Raw genomic sequence first — 22822 nt, 5'->3', positions numbered from 1 at the left:
TGAAAAGGTAAACCCTGGGCTCTTCCCCCATCCTCTATCACCTAACGTCGCCTTGGAGAAAGGCAACTTTTTCCCCTCCAGAACGTCCCAGTAACTGAGCACACATTGTAGGTCCAAATCAAGAAGTTCTGTTGTGGGGCTACTTAGCGTCCCAGAGCAGGAAGGACGTGGATGCTGATATGGAGCTGGAATCCCCCTGGCACTGTCACCCAGGCGGGCCACTGGGTGCGCTCACACACATAGTCTCCATTTCTCAAACACCCTATTCCCTCATCCAAAGTCTGTCTTGCCAAAGACCCTTTAGGAGTTCAAGACTTTGCTGTTCAAGAACAGATCATACTCAGAATCCCTGGACCACTTCACAGGACTAGGGAAAAAATAGCCACAACTTCCCTTGCACTTAGTTCCTCTCCCAAAGAGCTGTTGAACCTCATCTGGAAACAGCTGGGAGACAGCAGTTCAACAGGAAACCAAACCAAAAAAAAAAAAAAAAAAAAAAAAGGCACAGAGTGTACCAGGGAGAGTTAGGCAGCTAGAACCAAGAGACAGGAAGCTGAGGTTAGAAAGAGCCTAGGCCAGAAACAGTCACGCAGAAGAGGAGGCCCTGATGGCCTTCCTCTAGGCCCAAGGAGAAAGAGAAAACCTGGAAAACAGCAGTGAAGGCTCAAACCCCACAGAAAAGGAAGTCAGACCACCAAGATCAAATCTGCTTCCCTCCCTGCCCCCACCTCAACCCTCCTTCTCAGGGAGAGCCAGCTAGTGGTCATGATAGGACAGCTGAGGTCAGAAACTCACTTCTGTTCTCCTGCTGCTTTCCGTGCCAGAGGCGACAGCCCAGACAACTGGTTTTGAGTCATTCCTCTGTCAATCTGTACCACAGCTCCACACTGCCAACTAAATTCAGGGACATTCAGATCAGCCTCACACAGAGAGACAAAGAGCGTCTTCATGAGCAATTACTAGGCAGATACCCACTGGAGACCTGCAGAGTGGCAGGACTTGTGCACAAGGAACTACAGCAAAGCAAAAGAGCCAGTGGGGCTGGAGGTCTTGAAGAGCAAGGTAAGGGTGCGTTTTGCAACCAAGAAACTTAATTGAGCAATGGCCAGTTGCCAAGATATTTTTGAAAGAAGTGGGGGAAAAAATGCCATTACTAAAATTCTTTGGTGTTATTTAATAATAAGCCTTTAGGTTATCCAAACCTAAAAGGGCAAAGGGAAGACTGGCTTATTTTTCCTTTAGCAGAGCTCAGGTAAGAGCTTTCTACTCATGCCTCCTGCGCCTTAATCATCTTTCTCTCCCAGTACATGAAGAAGTTTATATTAAAAGAAAGAAAAGGATTCAGTCCTCTTAATAAAACACATTCCTGTCTTTCACCTATAGTTTTGTTGGAAAAAGCTCTTGCGGCATATGCTACAATCTAGGTGGGTTTGATTCCAATGAAGCGCTCAAAATTCAAGACTGAGTAAGCAGAGCTAAAACAGGGCAAAAGGCTGCAATCTCAATACCATTAAAAGAGAGAGAGAACATCTTCACAGGCTCAGTGCCAGCTCAAACTGGCAAGACCAGAGAAACAGAGCAGAGCCTAACCAATGTGCCACGCAAGGGGGATGGGAAGAGAGCTCTGGGTAATCCACTGCAGCCATGTGGCAAACAAACCACCAGGGAAACCTTCAAGGGAGGAAATGGGGTGGGGGTGGGAGGGTTGTTTCAGGAACATAACAAAGGAACAAGTTGACTAATCATTTATTCCAGAGAGGGAGAATGCTATCCTGAGCCATGTTTTAACTTCAGGTGAATGTGTAATGTTTTTAACTTGGGACGTATCAGGGTTTAAAGGCTCTCCAAAAAAAAAAAAAAAAAAAAAAGAGGGCGGGGAATGGGGGGAACGTACCTACTTTTCTTTATGCTGTTTCTGGAGTCTCCTAGGAAACGTTCCCTGTGCCGCCTGCAGACCTGAGACAGCCAGAGCCAGTCCAGTTACCAATGCAATAACCCCCACTCAGCAGAGATCCTATCGAGAGCTTCATGCAGGACTGGACTGCTCTGCACTGCAGCTAGCCCAGAGAAGTTCTGTTGCTGAGGCAGAAGTCACCTGGCACAAATACCTAACATGCACACGGAAGGAGGAGAGGGCGGAAAGACACTTAACTCATGAGGGCCAGGCATATCTGTGACTTACAGGGGGAAAAAAAAAAAAGGATTTCTGCCCAGAGCTGGATCCACGTGTCAGAGTGGTGTCTGGGGAGCCTGCCCTCAACAATGCCATCTCCATATAGTGTTTCACGGCTGACCAGAGAATCTTCCAACTTGTCAGCGGGGGCAGACTGCACCTCCAACAGCTGTGGCTCTGAAAGTCTACCTAGGAGGCACCCAGGGTGGCCACGAAGGTGGGAGAGGGTCTCCCAATAACGTTGATGTGAGAAGACCCAGCCTCCCTCTGCTGGGACAATCAGAAAAGTAGCCAACATTTAAGGAGCATCTAACCATGTGTCAGGCACCGAAATAAGCACTACCTCTCTCGTTCCATTCCCCAAAATAGCCAATGGAGGCTGATACTACTGTCATCCCCCCCTTCATAAAGGAGGAAACAGGCTCTGAGATTGGACACAGCCATTAACTACTGGAACCAGCACTGAAGCCTGCCCTGGACAGGTGCTCTTACCTACTATCCGATATTGCTGGAAACACACAAAGCGTTTGGGGGAAGGGGTGGAGAGTCGAGTAACACAAGGGGCTGCCTGTATTTACACCCTTTTCGTGCCCCAAATCGGCGGCCTCGGGACCTTGGAAGGGAGGGCCTGGATGGAGAACGAGAACCGGAAGAACCCAAGCACTGCTAGCACGGGAAGAGGCCAGGACAAGGACCCCTCTGGCTTCCACGTAGGATCCCAGACCCAAAGGGGCAAGAACCAATGGGAACACGTGCAGCCCCGGGGTCCTCAGGCGCTCGAGCCCTCGGCGCCGGTTTTGTCAAAGTAGAAAGCTCCTCTCGAGAGGTGGGGCCGGCCCGGGGTCGCCAGGTCCCTACCTGTAGGCCAGGGTCATGCACTCGAAGAGTTTGGTGAGCGAAGCGTCGATGGACAGGTGGCAGGAGCTGGTCTTGCCGAAGCTATAGGTCTGGCACGTCTGCTTGTTGACCGTGTCGAAATCGTAGCCCTTCTTGGGCGGGTGCTCGCGGTGTGGCGACGACACCATGAAGTGGCCGCTGTGGATGATCTGCTGGCGGCGCGGAGGCTCCTCGCGGCCCGGCCCAGCCCTCGGAGGCGGCGGCGCGGCGCTCGCGTGGGCCCGGGCCGGGGTGGCCGAAGCGCAGGCGGGCGGCGGGGACGGTTCATCGGTGTCCGAGTCGTCGTCGTCCTCAGGCACCTGAGGCTTGAGCAGCACCGGGCGGCCCCGACTGCGGGGCCGCCGCGGGGAGCACATGAAGACGTCGGCGGCCATAGGGGGTGCCGTCTGGGGGCATCCCCCGGGGCTCCGGGCGACGCTGGCGAGCGAAGCTGACTGGGCGCCGGCCCGACACGGCCCGCGCGCGGACTGTCCGCGAGCGCGCCGCGGGGCGGGAGGGGGAGGGCGCGCGCCGACGGGGCCGCCTCGGCGCCGGCCCCGGTGTGACGTCACCGGCGCGTTTCGGCCAATCGGCTGCCCGCGTCGGCCTCTTAAAGGTGCAGGGGAGGCTTTCCGTATCTAGGCGGACAAAAAAAGCGCGGGGGTGGGGCGGGGAGGAAGGTCGCCGGAGGCCACGCCTGGAGGCCCCGCCCCTCGCTGCCCCTCGCCGCCCCCTCCGCTCGCGGGTGCGGGGGATGCTACGGGCCGCGGTGGCCAGGTGGTGCGGCTCGCAAGTGTCGCGGCCTTGGAGAGGCGTTGGCCAAGCGGTGCCGGGCCCGCCCCTCCCCGCTCTCCCCGGAATCGCGCTGCGGGCGGGGCGGGCGCTCCACGTGGTGGGTGGAGGTGGGGCTCCTTCCCCCTCTCAGACTCCGCTTTCTCTGGCTGGGCCTGGAACTGTGTCCTCGCAGCTGGTCCCCGGTGTTTCTGAGCACAGTGGTTATGATCTCCATCTTATTGATGAGAAGACTGAGTCTCTGAATATCAAAGGGATTTTTCTAACGCGGAAACAGGATCAAGAACGCTTCTCACTGAGACGTCATATCCACAGGGGTGGAAACTGGCTCTGCCGAGTTAAGGCACTCTGCGAGGGGCATCGCAATTAGTACGCGGTAGAGCCTCCAGCTCCTTTAACCCCAGCTACTGTCTTTTCAGACTGTTCAAATCTTAAATTTGGTGGGTGAACCAGCCCCCAGGCAATTCTGAAAGGGGAAATTCTGAGCCATAGTTTACTTCCCTTCCTAACGGAGCAATTCTATGTCTCAGAAAGTTGCGACAGTTAAAAATGATGATAAAGTGCCTCGCTTGGAATGAATGCTAAAGAATTGTTACACAGGGCGCCTGGGTGGTTCAGTGGGTTAAAGCCTCTGCCTTCGACTGGAGTCATGATTCCAGGGTCAAGGGATCGAGCCCCATATCAGGCTCTCTGCTCAGCAGGGAGCCTGCTTCCTCCTCTCTCTCTCTGTCTGCCTGCCTCTCTGCCTACTTGTGATCTCTATCTGTCAAATAAATAAATAAAATCTTAAAAAAAAAAAAAAAAGTTGTTCTACAGACCGAAGCAATGGAACCAACCAGACCAGAGGTACCTAGAAATTGCCAATACTCAACCATTTTGGACCTACAGAAACAGCAATTTCATATGGTTCAACCTAATAGTCAACACTTCGAGAAAGCTGTCAAGGTTTCGGGGACTCGAAGCCAGCCTGGGGTTGGGGGCTGTGTTGGGAAGATAGGGGATGACAGGGCATCAATAGGCCGAAAGAGGCACTTGGCCAAGAGGCCCCACTAATCCGTTTAAAGTCCTCCTCAGCTTCTGTGCTCTGCTTTGAAACCAGTTTCACTTCCAGATTTGGGTGGACGCTGAGCACCCTGCCCCGGCCTCCTCCTGACAAGGGCCTCCAGAAGGGCAGAGTGCTCAGAGTGAAAGTGAAAAAAGGGCTCTTAGTGGCCACACACCCTCCTTCCCCAGATGTCTCCAAGAAGGGATAGGCCAAAGGGACTGGCTGCTTCAAGTGGAAGTTTGAGGTCTTACCCCTTGCCCAAAGCAGCGCCCCCAACGCTGGTTGCAGATGTCTAAAAGGCCACCATTTGACTTGCCATCCTTCATCTGAAGGCTTTTCTCCTTGAGAAACTCTTTTTTTAAAGATTTATTTATTTATTTGTTTATTTATTTATTTGACAGAGAGCACAAGTAGGCAGAGTGGCAGGCAGAGGGAGAGGGAGAAGCAGGCTCTCTGCTGAGCAGGGAGCGAGATGCAGGGCTCCATCCCAGGAGCCTGAGATCGTGACCTGAGCCAAAGACATCCACTTAATCAACTGAGCCACCCACGTGCCCCAACTCCTTGGGAAACTCTTAAATGCCCAGCTGCATTTGATGACAATCCCACTTTAGAATTTGATCCTAAGATTGTAGCATCACTTATCAAGAGTGGAAATTAGAAACAATATAATGGGGGCACCTGGGTGGCTCAGTGGGTTAAGCCTCTGCCTTTGGCTCGGGTCATGATCTCAGGGTCCTGGGATCGAGCCCACATCGGGCTCTCTGCTCAGCGGGGAGCCTTCTTCCGCGCCCCCCACCCCCCGCCGCCTGCCTGGCTCTCTGCCTACTTGTGATCTCTGTCAAACAAATAAATAAAATCTTAAAAAAAAAAAAAGTACATAATGTCTGACAAGAGGGAATTCATTGAATATACTGTGGCCCCAAATGGAATAAAATGCTACATTTGGGGGGCGGGGCGCAGAGAGAGAAGGAGAGAGAGAATCTCAAGCAGACACCCTGCTAAGCACAGAGCTCCGAAAGAAGACTTGATCTCACAACCCTGACATCACGACCTGAGCTGAAATCAAGAATGGCAACTGGCTGAGCCACCCAGGCGCCCCGGAAACACGACATATTAAATGAAGCAAATACTACTGACATGGAAAAATGCCCATGATATGATGTTGGGTGGAAAACCAACTTTTAAAAAGTTATCAGTAGTTTGATATCAATTTCAAACAAATACTAACAAAGCATATATTTCTGTGTGTGTGTCAGAAAATGCACCATAATGTTCACACCGGTTATCTCTGGGTAGAGTGATTCTTATTTTCTTCTTTATGCTTATCTGTATTTTCTAATTTCCAAAAGAAATCTTTCTTACTTGTATACCTTTTTTTTTTTCAGTATAGTCTTTATTTCTCTTTGGTCTCTTAGCACAAAAGACATCCTTGTGGGAGGATGTATACTTTATTATTTTTTTTAATTTAAAAAAGCAAACATCAATTCCCTAGGAGGACAGAGCTTCTCTAAAGGCTGATGTTGCAAACTGGCAACCCATGGGCCATATGTGGTGCACAGACCTGCTTTGTTTAATCCACACCATCACTTAAAGACTATATTAGAGAGGAAAAAAAAAAAAGACTGGAGGAAAACACAGTTTAAAAGGCAGGAAGCAGTGAATTACAAGAGTGAGATCTGGAGGGCATAACAAGCAATCAATGGCTAGAGGGAGAAGGCCTTGGGGGCAGTTAACCAGGATATGGGGAAATGATTGCAGAGAATCTAGCCTGAGAGGCCCCCACCTTCCTTCCTGCAGAGTAATGAGCAGCAACAGCCACGTGCACAGAGGGACAGGCAGGGCAGTTCTCCAGGGGAGCTGACAACTCCCATGAAGGACAAGGGAGCTCCTAGACCCAGCAAACCACAAGAATACAGAACCTCATAAGGACAGCCATCTCTTCTCGAAAAATCAGAAGCATGCCGTTATAATCAAATCAACAATCATGCAAATAGGAATTCCCCAATACAGAGTATTACAGACCAGCAAAAGTCAGTCAGCAAGCACTTAAGGAAAGCCAGCACTCTGGAAGAAAGCTAGCTGAGAACTGACAAGTAAGGGGGAAGTCAACAGGACAAACAGAAGACTTTAGAAATAATTAATAGCCCTAGAAAAAAATGTGGAAGATTCTGTGCCCATCAAGCAAAAAACTCATTTTAGCTCATTTGTTAAAAAAAGCAAATAGAGGGTCCCTGGGTGGATCGGCGGGCTAAGCCTCTGCCTTCAGCTCAGGTCATGATCTCAGGATCCTGGGACTGAGTACCGCATTGGGCTCTCTGCTCAGCAGGGAGCCTGCTTCCCCCTCTCTCTCTACCTGCCTCTCCACCTACTTGTGATCTCTCTGTCAAATAAATAAATAAAATCTTAAAAAAAAAAAGGAAGCAAATAGAGATCTTGGAAAATAAATAAATATATGATTTTGAAGAGCTGAGTTGATAGCAAAATGAATATGGCTGGACAGCACAGTAGTAAACTAAAAAATTAAAACAGAATTTCTCCTAGAAATTCTAAAAGGACAAAGAGAAGGTACATGACATGGAGGATATATTCAAAAGCTCCAGCACCTGCCTAATAGTTCCAGAAAGAAAGAAGAGAGTGAGAGAGAGAGAGGGAAGAATAGAGGAAATGATTACAGCCCCAATAAAAGAAAAAGTTCCAGTGCTTAATGCACAGGCCTTCTCTATGGATCAGTATGGGCTGATTGTGGTGTGATAACAAACCACACCCAAATCTCAATGACTGAAAACCACCACGGTGTGTTTTTTGGCTCTAGCTACCTATCTATTGGCTACGCGTCCATCACACATCTCTCTGCTGGTTGCAGTCACTCAAAGGCTCGGACTATCAGAGCAGCCACCGTCCAAAATGTTGCCCATCGCTGCCGTGGCAGAAAGGAAGAGAAAACTAGGTGGGTCTCACATGAACAGTTCAATGGTCCAACCTGGGAGTGATACGTACATAATCACACGACTCATTGCCTGGAATGAATCACATGGCCTCACCCAAACACGAAGGAGCCAGGAGGCACAATCCCAGCGTATGACTGGAACTATGTAGTGCATGGCACTGATGAGTAATGATCAATTATATTTTTGGTTTCCATTAACGCGACACCATGGGTGGCTCTCAGAAGCATTATGCTAGGTGAAAGAATTCAGACTTAGAAGGCCAAATACTGTTTGATTCCGTTTATTTATATGACATCTGTAAAAGGCAAAATGATAGGGACAGAAAAACCAGATCAGTGGTTGCCAGGAGCTTGTGGGGAGGAAACTAACTGCAAAAAGGAACAAGAAAACTATTTTTGGTGTTGAAATACTCTCTCTTGTTTATGGTGGTGCTTATGTGACTGTGTAAGTTTCTCAAAAGTCATAGAAATGTATGCCTGACAAGAGTGAATTTTACTGTATGCAGTTTTACTTTAGTAAGTCTTGGAGTATAAGAGGTTAAATGAATGGTTTTTCGTCCACAGGATATTTGAAAGAATTACTGGAGGCTGTTCTTCAGCAACAGAAATTAAATTCAAGTAAATAGAGTATGCAAGAAACAGAGTAGAGCAAAAAATAGAACTTAAACTTAGAATTTTAAAATTATGACTTTAAAAGACTTTTATAAAAATAAGGTGTAAAAAAAAATAGAACTTTTAAGAACAAATCATGTTAGAAGGCTTATAATTAAAATAGCAGTCCCCTATCTGACCCCCACACCCATGACATGCCCCTTATTAACTGACAGTGCTACCCACCTCCTCCCAGAGGTAATCCTTTTCAATTCTTTATCTCAAGTATTTATCTTCAAGTATTTATCTTCAAGTATTTATCTCCAAATTTTTTTAATTTTTTTTCATTTTTAAAAAAATATTTAATTTATTTATTTGACAGAGAGAGAGATCACAAGTAGGCAGAGAGGCAGACAGAGAGAGGGGGAAGCAGGCTTCCCTCTGAGCAGAGAGCCTGATGCGGGGGTGGGGGGGTTGGGGGGGTGTGAAGGGTGTGGGGGGTGGGGGGTGGGGGAGGGTTCGATCCCAGTACCCTGAGATCATGACCTGAGTGGAAGGCAGAGGCTTTAACCCACTGAGCCACCCAGTCGCCCCCTAATTTTTTTTAAAAGCCTCTCTTGCTATATATATATACACACACACATATATATATTCTAAAATCACCAACTTCAGACTTCATCTATTGACTTATTATGTTAGAATGATTTGACTTTGAAACACCTGGGTGGCTCAGTCAGTTAAGCAACTGCCTTCAGCTCAGGTTGTGACCCCAGGGTCCTGGGATTGAGCCTTGGAGTTGGGCTGCCCGTTCAGAGGAGAATCTGTTTCTCCCTGTCTCTCCTCTTCCCTCTCACTCATGGTTGCACACATGCTCTCAATCTGTCTCAATTAATTAATTAACTAATTTAACTAATTTAATTAACTAATGTAATTAAAGTATTAAAAAAAGAATGATTTTACTTTATTTTGTTATACACCTCTTTCCTCCCCCTTTTTACTAATATAGTTAAATTGTTATTTTGTTAAATTCATATTCAATGTTTTTATAATTTTGGCCACAAAATCATTTTATTTATTTTATTCTATTTTATTTTGTTATTTTATTTTATTTTTAAGAGGGAGGGAGAGGGCAAATGTGCACATGTACGTGCAAGTAGGGGGAGAGGGGCAAAGGGAGATGGAGACAGAGAATCTTTTTTTTTTTTAAGATTTTATTTATTTATTTGACAAACAGAGATTACAAGTAGGCAAGAGAGGCAGGCAGAGAGAGAGAGAGGAGGAAGCAGGCTCTCCAGAGAGCCCGATTCGGGGCTAGAGCCCGATTCGGGGCTTGATCCCAGGACCCTGGGATCGTGACCTGAGCCAAAAGCAGAGGCTTTAACCCACTGAGCCACCCAGGCGCCCCGAGACAGAGAATCTTAAGCAGGCTCTACACCCAGTGCAGAGCCCTACTTGGGGCTTGATCTTGTGACCCTGGGATCATGATCTGAGCCAAAACGAAGAGTTAAACGCTTAACCGACTGAGCCACCCATGCGCCCCGGCCACAAAATTATTATGCACTATAATTTCTTTTCCTTATTTCTTTGAATAAAAAATTGTTCAAATTTTTGTTTTTCCTGGAGTTAACAATTGCCTTACTTTTCCCCCATTTGTTTAGCTTTCTTAGAACCAATGGTTTAAGTCTCCCCATACCATCCAATAGTTTTGTTAAATATATCTCAATACAATTTTGACAGAGTCAACCCTGTCAGATCTTATCAGCCTCAATTTTTCCCACTAAAGTCCTTTGTACTAACAATATGGATCAATTTTGTCTAGGCTTACTGCATAGTTATTGTCCTGGGACCTCAAAAGCTTTATCATCCTGGAAATTTCCTTCATTGATCCTGTGTCAAATATACTATTTCCTAAGCTCTGTCTGATGTTTTGGATCCCCTTTCACTGGTTTTTACAATTGTTTGTCAGACCCCAACCACCAAAATGATGAAGCAGATTGAGAGCAAGTATGCTTTTCAGGACGCCTTGAACAGTGCAAGAGATAAACTTGTTGCTGTTGACTTCTCATTCACATGTAGTGGACCTGGCAAAATGATCAAGCCTTTCTTCATTCCTTCTCTCAAAAATATTCCAACATGATGTTCCTTGAAGCAGATAGGAATGACTGTCAGGATGTTGCTTTAGAATGTGGAGTCAAATGCATGCCAACTTTCCAGTTTTGTTTTTTTCGAAAGGACAAAAGATGGTTGGATTTTCTGGAGTTAATAAAGAAACTCTTAAAGAATGAATTAATCTAACCAGGTTTGCTGAAGCATAACCAGCCATTGCCTGTTTAAAACTTATAATTTTGGTGCGGGGAGAGCCTGGGTGGCTCAGTCAGTTAAGTGTTTGCCTTTGGCGTGGGTCATGATCCCAGAGTCCTGAGATCGAGCCCCATATTGGTCTCTCTGCTCAGTGGGGTATCTGCTTCTCTCTCTGCCCCTCCCCTCCACTCATGCTCTCTCTGACTCTCTTGCTCCCTCAAAGAAATAAAATCTTTTTTTAAAAAACCTTATAATTGTTTTATGAAAAGGAAAGATCAAGCATTAAGACTATATACCCAACTACCCTCTGATTATAAGTAACAATAAAATATTAATTCTACCTTTATTTATTTATTTATTTTTAAAAATATTTTATTTATTTATTTGACAGAGATAGATCACAAGTAGGCAGAGAGGCAGGCAGAGAGAGAGAGGGAGAAGCAGGCTCCCTGCTGAGCAGAGAGCCTGATGCGGGGCTCGATCCCAGGACCCTGAGATCATGACCCGAGCCGAAGGCAGAGGCTTAACCCTCTGAGCCACCCAGGTGCCCCTAATTCTACCTTTTAAAAAAGAAACACACAAATGTAGTATTTCCTGGACTCCTTGTCTTTATCTTTCCTGGTGTACCTTCTTGTTTCACAGGAGTATATCCTCTAGTAGCCTCTGCAGAAAGGTCATAAGAAGCAGAATTTGGTGGGTTTTGCACATCTAAACGTGATTTTATTTTACCTAATAATAGTTTGTCTGGGTAGAAAAATGTAGATTGAAAATCATTTGTCCTCTGAATTTGAAAGATATTGCTCCACTATCTTATAGCTTCTGATATTGGTTTTGAGACATCCAATGTCATTCTTTTTTGTTTGATTAAGATTTATCTATTTACTTGAAAGAGAGAAAAAGATGAAAGGAGTTGGGGGAGGCAGAGGGGGAAGGAGAGAGAAAATCTCAAGCAGACTCCCCACTGAGCATGGAGCTCAACACAGGACTCAATCTCACAACACTGAGATCATGGCCTGAGCTGAAATCAAGAGTGGGACGCTTAACTGACTGAGCCACAGGCACCCCTCCAATGCCATTCCCATACTGTGTTTTGTTTTTGTTTTTTTTTCCCATGACCTGTTTTTCTCTTTGGGAGCCCTTCTGTTTTTAGTGTTCTGAATTTTATGATCAGGGTCCATTTAAAGTTAATGAGGTTGGGCACTCTGTGGGCTCTTTTATTTATTTTATTTATTTAAAAAAATTTTTTTTCAGTCCAAAACTCATTGTTTATGCACCACACTCAGTTCTTTTATTTTTGTAAGATTTTACTTATTCATTTTAGAGAGAGAGAGACAGAGCATGAGAGCAGGGGAGGAGCAGAGGGAGAGGGGAAAAGAATCTGACACAGGTTCTGCACTAAGTGTGGACCCTGACTCTGTTCATTCTCACACCCATGAGGTCATGACCTGAGCTGAAACCAAGAGCTGGATGCTCAACCAGTGGAGCCACCCAGGTGCCCCTCTGTGGGCACATTTAACCTGAGGTTCATGTCCTCATATGAGGAATATTGTTTTATATTATGTAATTGATTATTTTCTCCATTTCATTTTGTCCTGTTCTCTCTTTCTGGAACTTCTATTAGATATTGGACCCATTGGATCCATTCTCTAATTTTATTATATTTTCTGACTTCTGTCTCTCTGACCTACTTTTTGGGGAATTTTACCAAAATTTTAACTTATGCCACATTAAAACTTTTTTCTTAGGGGTCTTTCTTAATTTTGGCGTGTTCTTTCTTGATAGAGAGAGCATTGGTTCCTGTTTCATAGATGCAATCCCATCTCATCTCTCCAAGAATAGTACTTCGAGTTTATTTGAAATTATCTTTTGCTCACCGAATTATTTATGTTTCTTTTTCTTCTTCTTCTTCTTTTTTTTTTTTCCCCATTAGTTTGTTTTGAACTCTCTTTTCATGCGGGAAGCTTTCCACAAAGGTCTGGGCTCCCATTAGAATGTCCGCCAGGATCTGTGCATGTGGCTGGAACTTTGCTCATAAGCGGCGAGTCCGTGGGTGGCCAGGGAGCTTTTAGGTTAGAGACTCCAGAATGTCACAATCTGGTGGTCTTTGCTCTGAGCTCTAGTAGCTTTCTGGGAAAGGATAAGCCTGTCTACTAACTCTCTGGGACAAGGCCAGGGGAGGGGGAAGGGGTCTTGCTGTTCATCTGTCCACTACCGCCGAACTCTCTGCCTGCAGCTTCTGGCTTCTTCCCTGCCCTCCTCCATGCTACTGTCCAGGAGCCTGGAGCCTCTCTGATGTAATTTCTCCAGATGTTAAACCCCCTGTCTCCAGAGGAAGGGAGAGAGGGCGGACAGCTGAGACTGAGCAGGATGCAGGAGGCAACCTAGAGGTCTGTTTCATATACAGAATTTTTTTTTAGATTTTATTTATTTATTTGACAGACAGAGATCACAAGTAGGCAGAGAGGCAGGCAGAGAGAGAGAGAGGAGGAAGCAGACCCCCTGCTGAGCAGAGAGCCCGATTCGGGGCTCGATCCCAGGACCCTGGGATCATGACCTGAGCCAAAGGCAGAGGCTTTAACCCACTGAGCCACCCAGGCACCCCTCATACTCAAACGTTCAACATGCCCCGTTTTAGTCCCCTGCTTTCTGCAGTAGCTAGAGACATCCAATTCCTGAGACTTTCCGGGGTTGCGGAGAGGAATGGCTTGCCTCTCACTAGATTCTACCTCTCCAGCACTGGGGTCTGATCTTTCCCACCTTGCAGAGCCCACTCACGTCCCTCCTCCTCCTTTCCACTTTGTATATTGCAGCCTGGGGCTCCCGATGTCGCCTTCTTTCCCTAAACTTGGATTTGCCGCTCCCGCTTCTTGTTTTCTTGTACTGTGGGGGCGATTTTGGCAGAAAACAGGGGGTGAATGTGCCATTAATATACAATAATAAAAACATTATCTAAACAGTTTTTTGTTCTTAATTTGGCTGATTTGCTGACATTTAAAAAATCATGATATTTCATATAAGCGTGAGAATGTTAGAATTTTCTTGAACTATCAGAAGGTCTGACAACATGGGGCCCTTATCATTTCCACCTGGTAGCAGCTGGAGCTCCGGAGCAACTGTCCCCTTTAGATGCAGCATGGGCGCTCCCATTTCCTGCAGTCCCCACCACTCCCTATTGTCCCGGTGGGTTTTTGCTTCTTTCCATTACCTGCCTGGCTCCTGTAGGCATTTGAGTTTGCATTTCCTGCCATGCCTCTTCATCAGCTGTATGCCTCTCACGGGAGCAAGTTAGTGGGATCTCTTCCTACTACAGCTGTGGGAAGAAAACAGCCCCGGGAGAGGTGAGGTTTGCAGAAGGAAGTACGTGCTCGGGGTCAGACCAAGGTGGGGAGGAAATTGAAGGTGAGAGAGCTCTGGGCACAAAGCTTTCACAATTTAGGATAATTAATGCCCACTCCCTGGGGTTGTTGTGAGGATGGAGTAAGTCAGTGTGTGTGAGGTACTTCCAACAGTGCCTGGAACCTAGTATGTGGTGCCATGTTGGTTTATTATGATTATTTGTTTGGTTTGGGTGGGGTATAATTTATATGCAGGAAACCTCTCTCTTTACAGTACAGTTCCATGAATTTTGACAAAAATATGCTATCACATAATCACCACCGTAGTCGATATGTGGCAGATTTCTGGTACCCTCCTCCCCGCCCCCAACACACAGAGGCTTCCCTCAGACCCCTTTCTTCTTCCCCAGTCCCTGGCAACCACAGACATGCTTCTTGTCCCCGCTGTTTTGCTCTTTCCAGAATGCCATAGAAATGGAATCTTTCAGTACATAGCCTTGAGTCTGGTTTCTTTCATTCAGCATAATGTATCTGAGATTCTTCCCTATTCTTTAGTGTCTCTAGTCATGCCTCTTTATTTCTTTTATTTTTGAAAAAAAAAAAGATTTTATATATTTATTTGAGAGAGAGTACAAGAGTGAGGAAGGTCAGAGGGAGAAGCAGACTCCCCGCTGAGTGGGGATTCTGATGCAGGGCTCCATCCTGGGACTCCAGGATCATGACCCCAGCCGAAGGCAGATGCTGAATGACTGAACCACCCAGGCACCCCTGTTTAAAAGAAAAAAAAAAAAAAAAGATTTATTTAGGGGCACCTGGGTGGCTCAGTTTGTTAAGCATCTGCCTTCAACTGGGATCATGGCACAATTATGGTCCTGGGATCGAGCCCCACTTTGGGCTCCCTTCTCAGTGGGGAGTCTGCTTCTCTCTCTACCTCTGCCCCTTCTCATGTGCTCTCTCTCTTGCTCACTCTCTCTCTCAAACTAAACCATTTTTTAAAGATTTATTTATTTATTTCAGAGACAGAGAGTTTGAGTGGGGGGAGGGGCAGAGGAAGAGAGAGAATCCTCAAGAGCTTTCCCACCCGGGGCAGAACCCAACACGGGGATCAGTCCGAGAGTCCTGAGATCATGACCTGAGCCAAAATCAAGCGTCTGCCACTTAACTGACTGAGCCACTCAGGCGCCCCTTTTCCTGTTTATTTGTGAGCAGGATTTCACTTTATGAGCGTACCACGGTTTGTTCATTCACTCAGCAATCGAAGGCCATGTTAGTCGTTTCCAGCTTGGGGGGATTATGTAAAGAAGGCTACTATAAACATTTATGCACAGGCTTATGGACATCTTAATTTCTCTTAGATTAATACATATAGGAGTGGGATTTCTGGGTTGCATGGTACGTTGATGTTTAAACTTTAGAGGAATCTGCCAACTATTTCCCAAGTGGCTGTACTGTTTTAGCTCCCCACCCGCCATGTGGGAGGTGGGAGGGATTGGAGGGGTCTGGCGGAGCCGCGCCCTCGCTGACACTTGGTGTGGTCTATCTTTTCAGCATTCCACTGGGAGTAGACTGGCATCTCACTGTGCTTTGAACTTGCATTTCCTAATAACTCATGCTGCTCAGCATTTTTCCTGTGCTCATTTGCTTCCCATATATTTTCTTTGATGAAATGTCTATGCCAATATTTTGCTAGGTTTTCTTTTTCGTCTTCTTGGCGGGGGTGTTTGCTTTCTTATTATTGACTCTTGAGAGTTCTTTATATAGAACTAGGTACAAGTCCTTTATCAGATATATGTTTGGCCAAGGCTGTCTGCTGGGCTGTGGTGTGTCTTTCTGGCTCATAACAGCGTAACTTTAGCAGAGCAGAAGTTTTGAATTTTGACGAAGTCCAGTTTTATCAACTTTTTCTTTCGTAGTTAGCACTTTGAGGTCATGTTTACAACAGCTCTGCCTAACCCCAGTCACGGAGATTTTCTCCTATATTTTCTTCTAGAATGTTTAGAGTTACATTTTTGGTCTATGGTCCGTTTTGAGTGAATCCGGCTGGAAGGCGCAGGGGTGGACTGAGGTTTGTTCCGTTTCCAGGTGGCTGTCCAGTTGTTCCAGCATCAACTGTTAAGTATCTGCAATGAGCATTCACACTATTAGGAGTCCCAGCGTTCTGGGGGCTGGCAGGCAGCGAGAGGGCATCCTGGCCCCACGTGTCCCTCCAATCTAACAGCTGGGGCCTGCCGCTGTTCTTTGCTGGCGGAGGACTTGGTTTCAGGTCACTTTACCTCCTCTCTCTCTTCCTGAAATCTCTAGCATAAAACAAACCATGAAAGGGCAGGGGTGGCTTAGTGGTCTGGCAGCGTCCCTTTGAAAATAAACAAGTGCAGAAGCTGAAAGCCAAGGGCCATCTCTGGGGACTACTTGGAGAAACAGTTTGGGGCCGGTGCTTCCGCCGCGCGTGGCTCTCCTGCCCCCGCCGGCTGCAGGTCGGATGCAGCAAAGCCAAACAGGATTCTGATCGCTTCAGATGTCACCTCTGCAGGGAGACAACCCCCCCACCCCCACCCCGACCCAGGCCTTTGCAGAGAGAGGCCACACTGGTGGGGGGTGTATAATCAGGGAAGCCAAAGAGGCCCAGGCTAAAGGGCCCGCGACTGTTTGCACAATCGGCCTCACGCATCTACTGAGCAGCGACCTCTCTCTTATAGATAAGGAAACTGAGGCCGGGGGGCCGGGGGGCGGCTGTGTGTGTGTGTGTGCGTGCGTGTGCATGCACAAAGAAACAGATGAGTGTGAATTTGGAATTTTGGGGAGACAGCCTTATTGAGGTATAACTTACATCCCATAGGATTTCACCCACTAGAAGCACAGAGCTAGATCAGCTTTAAAGAAACACAGCTGTGTGATCCTGCCGGCCATCCACCGTTAGAATATTTCCATCACCGCCTGCCCTTTTGCAGTCCATCCTTGCTGCTCCCAGTCTCTGACAACCCAGGCTTTACCTTCAGTCAACAGAGTTTTGCTTTTTCTAGAAAGTTCGTGCAAATGGAATTCTGCAGTGTGTAGTCACAGTGGGATTTCAAAGCAGAATCTAATAACGAAGCCAGAGAGCCAGGACCACAAGTACCACGTTACCAAAGCTTTCCACACCGGCCGTGTCTCCAGACTTGCACATCTTCCAAATGAGGCTACGCAGGGGTCCCCCTGTCAGGGTTGAGGCCAGGCTGAGACGAGGTAATGTGGGTCCACTATCTTGCATAGTCCTCTCACTCCTCGGAAACTGGAAACAGACCAAGTGGCCAACAGCAGGAGAATGGGTAAGTACTTTATTGTGTCTTCACCCCAGGGCATCTTCTCTAGCAAGAATGGACTCCAGTGATGGGCAACCGTATTGTTAAAGCTCACAAACATGGCGTAGAGTGGATACAAAGGAGCACATCCTATGACTCCACGAATGGAAATGTCAAAACCAGGCGAAACACACCTGTGCAAAGAGAAGTAGGGAGAGTGGTTGCCCTTTGGGGGGTAGTGACTGGGAGAGTCAGAGGGGGGCGGTTAGGCAGGCATATTCAGTGTGCACAAGTTCAAGGAGCTACACCTTTACGTGGTGATTAACACATCAGGAAAGACTTGTTAGTGCCGGGCACATAGTAGGGCATGATTATTCTTGTTCTTTTATCTACACCTTGTTTCCGTGGGAAAGTGTGATCGACTGCCGGGGTTGGCAGACTTTTCCCATAAAGGGCTAGATACTAAGTATTTTTTACTCTGCCAACCATACAGCCTCTGTAGATACGATTCACCTTTGCTGTTGTCTTGTGAAGGCATCCCGGGATGATGTGTAAATGAACGCGCGTGGCTGTGCTCCAGTAATAACTTTATTTACAAAAACAGGCGGTGGGCTGGATTTGCTGAGCCCTCGCCTAGTGAAAGGTTGAATTCCAAAGCCTCCTTCACTGAGTCTGTGTTCAGGTCCTTCCCTGGCCCCAGTTTTCCTATCTGCATAATGGGGAGGCCGGTCTCTGCTCTAAACTACCATCCCAGGGGGCACAGAGGTCAAATGAGCTCATTACCAAGGGAGCCTTGAGGCAGAAAAGAGCAGGAATTAGAAGAGTCTCTTGAGATCCTTTGGTGCAAAGCAAACGGTTCTTCCTGCCAATATTCCTGTCTGAGGAGAGAAAGCCACTGGCCTCGAGTCACCCAGTGCCTCCATGGGCACCAGCATCCCAGGGGTATCCTGGAAGGGGAGTCAGGAGCCACAGGCCCGACGCCACATCCTGGTTCTTGCTCCCCAGAGGCTCTTTTCTCAAGAGACTGTGGAGGAAGAACAGGGGTGAAGAAGGAAGCCTGGAGAACTGAGTTCCCAGTGGGCTGCTCTTCTGAGACCCCGGGCCCCTGAAGCTCCCCACTTGGGTCTGCTTTACTGAGCAGCCAGCAAGTGCAACAGGAATGTGTCCTTATCTCCTTAGAAGGAGTGTCTTCCCTTCTTCCTGTTTCCTGGCACCCTTCTACTCATCCTTCAAGGCACGATTCAGGCCATTGATGACTCTGGGTGGATGACCCCAGGGTCAGTCATTTGGGGGAAAAGGCTGGTTTTCAGAGAGTCAAGCATAACTCAGAAGGCAAGCCCAAAGCAGCTGGAGGTGCGCAATTCTTGCCTTTCCCTGTGCCTCGTTCTCTAGGAGTGGAACTCCTGCAGTCTAGACGTGATCGAAGATAGTAACTATAATAGCAATAATAGTAGCAGCTACCATTTGTTGAGATTTCCTATGTGCAAGGACCTGTCCCAAGCCCTTCACCTGTATTAATTCATTTACTCCTTGCAACAACCCCAGTAGGCACTATTATTCTTCCCATGTTACAGATGAGGAAATGAGGGCCCAGAGAGGTTAAAACACTTACCTGGGGTGACACAGCTCTGAAGTGCTGGAGCTCTGAGGGTGACAGCAGTGGCTGTTTCAGAAGTCCAAAACGGGTCTGTGTTATCCTGTTTATATCCTTTTCCTCAACTCAGTGAATCATCTAAGTCCTTGTCACATGGGAGCATTAAAAGGGGAAGTTGTGAGGGGGAAAAGAGAGTGTCTCGGGAGTCAGAGCTACTGTAGGGCTAACCACCCCTCCTTCTGGATTCATCCAGGTGATGCTCCAAGCCCTGGGACAGACGACGGGGTCGGGGGTGCTCATGTGGGAAAAGACCCAGGGAAAATGGACCTAAACCAGCAAGGGCATTCATTGACTCACAGGATTGAGAAGTTCAGGAGGCGGCCGGCTTCAGGGCCGGCTGGGGCCAAGTGGTTAAATGCAGCTCTCCAGAAGCTCGAACTCCTCATCTTTCTTTTCTTTTCTTTTTTCCTTTCTTCCTTCTTTCCTTGCTCTCTTTCTCTCTTTCCTTCTTTCTTTCTTTTCTATCTTTCTTTCTTTCTTCCTTTTTAAGATTTTATTTATTTATTTGACACACACAAAGAGAGACACAGCAAGAGAGGGAACACAAGCAGGCTTTCTGCTGCTCAGGGAGCCCAATGTGGGGCTCAATCCCAGGACCCTAGGATCACCACCTGAGCTGAAGGCAGACGCTTAATGACTGAGCCACCCAGGCGCCCCTTGAACTCCCCCTTTCAACTTGTACTAGTGCTCCCTTCATTCTCAAGCAGGACTCTCCCAACGTTGCAGCAGAGGTGGCCCTTTAGGGAATTCCCTAGTGAATACTTTGGGAGGACCCGTCCCCAGCAGTTCCCACAGAAATCCCAGAGCTGACTCTCACTGGGCAACCTTGGCCCATGTGATCATCCCTGAACCAACCCTGGTGGGGGGAGGGACCATGCTGCTGGTACCTGCCTGCAACACCTGGCTGGCCCAGGGACTGAGAGGGCAGGAGTGACCCCTACTGGCAGAAGAGGAGAATGCAACCAGCAAAGAGCAAGGTGTCTTCTATGAGCCTCTAGAGAGAAATAAAGCATTCCTCACCTGGAGAAGGGGGATGGTTAGACTTGGCCCTGAAGGTCGCAATCCCTCCTTGGTCTTGACTGTGGACCTCCAGGACCGCGTTGCTTTAGTCTCGGCTAAGACCTGGACGTGAGTTTCCCTACCTGCCCCTTCCAGCCCACCTGACTCCACCCCACCAGGCTGCAGTGCTGATTGCCTGGGAATACTTGGCCTTTTGTCAACTCCCGGCCTCCTGCATGGCCTATCGCTCCAGTTTTTGCCTCACCTCTAGTCTGGCTTTTTCCAATCCATGCCATTCCCTGGAAATACCATCCCTGTTCCAGCAGGGCCCTGGTGCAGAAGCCTCCCACCTACTCCATAGCATCAAGGAAAAACGACCTTCTTAGCCCCATGCATGGACTCTCTCTGCCCAGAAGCCTCCCTGATGCCGACCCCTCATCGAAATGCACGTCCCCTAATTCCAAACTGTGCTGGCCATCCTGGCACCGACTCATTTTTTTTTTTTTTTTGCCTAGAAGGAAAGGCTCAAGCTTGAGTCACTGCTGTCCAGGGCCCAGCACACACAGGACGCTCACAGGAACACCTGCAAAGCCTACATTTCCAGCTCTTGGGCACGACTGCTCATGCACAAGATTAATGGCACATGAGAGCAAGTCAGAGTTCCACACACGGACAGGAAGCCGGAAGCGATAGGGAAGCCAAGACAGAAAGAGAATGACTGAGAAACATAATAGCGGGGGGTGGGGGGGTTGTTGGAGACAAGGGTGGTAGAGCCAGAGAGACAAGTCTGGAAGGACCTTCTTCCAGGACAGAGATGCAGACACACAGAGAAGACATCAAAGGAGGGAGCCAAAGGGCGTGAGCTGAAGTTTTGCTTGAGCAAACAAGGCTCCTGTGATTTCTGTTTTGTCAAGTTGAACTTTCTCTATCGGAGTTCAGGAGTTTATTTTGCTGCGTAATCACTCCTGGGAAAAACACTAGAACATGTTAAAAAGGAGGGGGTGGGGTGGGGAGGAGAGGCAGACAAAACAAAGAAGAGAACATTTGCCTCCAAGTGGGTCAACATGGTGAGTCTTGGCAGGCCTGGCTTAAACCATAATCTTACCCCCCCCACACACATACCCCTTGCAGGCGGCTCAGCCAAGTTCAGGTTTCAGGTGTAAGATGAGGCAGTGAGACAGGCCCAAAAAGGAATAGTCAACTCCGGGGAGGGAGTCCGAGCTGACGGAGAGAAGTGCCCCCACTGCTGGGAGAGGGACGGGCCTTGGGAAGGCTCTGGCTCTGGCTTGGCCACAAGTCACTTAGTTAAGACAAGTCAAGAAAAAGTTACAATCAACCCCTAAGCTGACCCCTCAGAGCCCCTGCCATGAGTCACAGCCTCCCAAAGTCAGGGACATAGCAAGCTGGTGCCCTTGACCAGGCAGCAGGTGTCGCTTTTCCAGAAGGGCTCTGCCTGGCTATGCGACGGGCTGTGTTCTCACCTCAACAGGGTGGTCTCCAACACCTGCCCAGAGTACCCAGCCCGTGCTTCGTGATGGTAGCTAACACGACCATGGGAGTTGACAGTCCCTGCCTGCAAGGAGCTCAGTGTCCCACACAAGGTCAGGGCTATACAGGTGGTCAGGAGAGACCAGCACCAGTGCGGGACCTTCTCACCATCCATCACATTTACTATTATAATGCTACAGAATCACGTGGTGGTCATGATTTGAATTTTTTTTATTTTCTGAAATGGAACCATTGTACATTGTACAAACCATATCTACTTGATGGAATAAATAAGTGAAAAATTATACTGCTGTACAACACACCAAAAAAAAAAAAAAAGAAAACAAAAAACAAAACCAAAACAAAAACCAACAACAAAAAACAAAACAAAAAACCCAAAACGTAATAGGGAAAAAAAAAATTAGGTAACAGTGAAAAAAAGGTCTTTATACCTCTAACCGGGTCCTTGGCGATAATGAACATTCCAAACCATGACATCGCTCGTAATGGGAGGTCACCACCCTATACACGGGTCCACAGCCTTCCGGGTTCTGGGTGTAAGTGCCAGCACTTTGTGGAATGTAGCTCCCTCGACGTCACGGGTGGCGGGGAGTAAGGTTGCCCTGGGAGCCCTTTAGGCCATGGGGCCTGGTGGCCGCGGAAGGCTTCTGCTGGGGACCCCCGTCCCTGGCTCGGCCAGCTGAAAGGTCTTAGATTCTATGGTGGGAGGGGGCGAGGGGCGCAGGGCAGGCGGGGCCAGTGGCTCCGGGGAGCGGACTGCGTTGGGGAAGGAAGCACGTCTGGATTTTTGCAGTCTCACCGTCCCGCGTGGAAGGCCTTCCCGGCCAGTGATGAGTGCAGGGCCGCGGCGGCGGGGGCATGGGGGCCCAGTGGGTCCCAGCCACGGGCCCCTTCCTACCTTCAGGCACTTCAGAGAAAAACAAATGACAGCCTCAGTGTCGCAGATGTTGTCTTCATCCTCAACGGCGTTGACTCCCCTTGCCTGTCCAGAGAGGCCACCACAACCGGAAGGGGACCCCCATGCGGGGGCAGGGGAGGGACGGGGGGGCGGTGGGCCTGGCCGCCGTGTGGTGTCTGTGGATGCGTGTGATTCTCCTTCAGCTGTTTTGCTTCTAACCTCTCATTTCCCCAAAAGAAAGGAAATAAATATCCAAATTCATCTTTCGTCAAAATGGAGTTTTGCTGCAAAGAAAAAAAAAGTTACTCTAGCTTTAGAGGCTCTGGAGGTAAAGCCGCCTGGAGATATGTGAGAGGTAACGCAGAACGGGGTTCTGCACGGAGCTGACTGCCTGAGGGGCAAAACTGATAAGGATTTTTCTCTC

At 48.1% G+C, this 22822-nt stretch overlaps 1 protein-coding gene and 1 pseudogene across 1 annotated transcript in view; one reads left to right on the top strand and one right to left on the bottom strand.

Moving 5' to 3' along the window:
• Positions 1–3527, bottom strand: part of MLXIP (MLX interacting protein) — a 57055-nt gene extending 53528 nt beyond the window's left edge. Inside the window, exon 1 of the mRNA XM_032876356.1 lies at positions 3032–3527. Coding sequence (XP_032732247.1) covers positions 3032–3444 — 413 coding nt within the window. The 5' untranslated portion in view covers positions 3445–3527. The remainder of the gene's footprint in view (positions 1–3031) is intronic.
• LOC116878508 lies at positions 690–10709 on the top strand (annotated as a pseudogene).
• Positions 10710–22822: the final 12113 nt, after the last annotated feature.

Source organism: Lontra canadensis, unplaced genomic scaffold (assembly GCF_010015895.1).
Source record: "Lontra canadensis isolate GAN:19392208 unplaced genomic scaffold, GSC_riverotter_1.0 scaffold58, whole genome shotgun sequence".
In the NCBI taxonomy this organism is placed as follows: Eukaryota; Metazoa; Chordata; class Mammalia; order Carnivora; family Mustelidae; genus Lontra; species Lontra canadensis.
The sequence above is the reverse complement of the archived record's forward strand: the minus strand, read 5'-3'. Positions and strand labels throughout refer to the sequence as shown.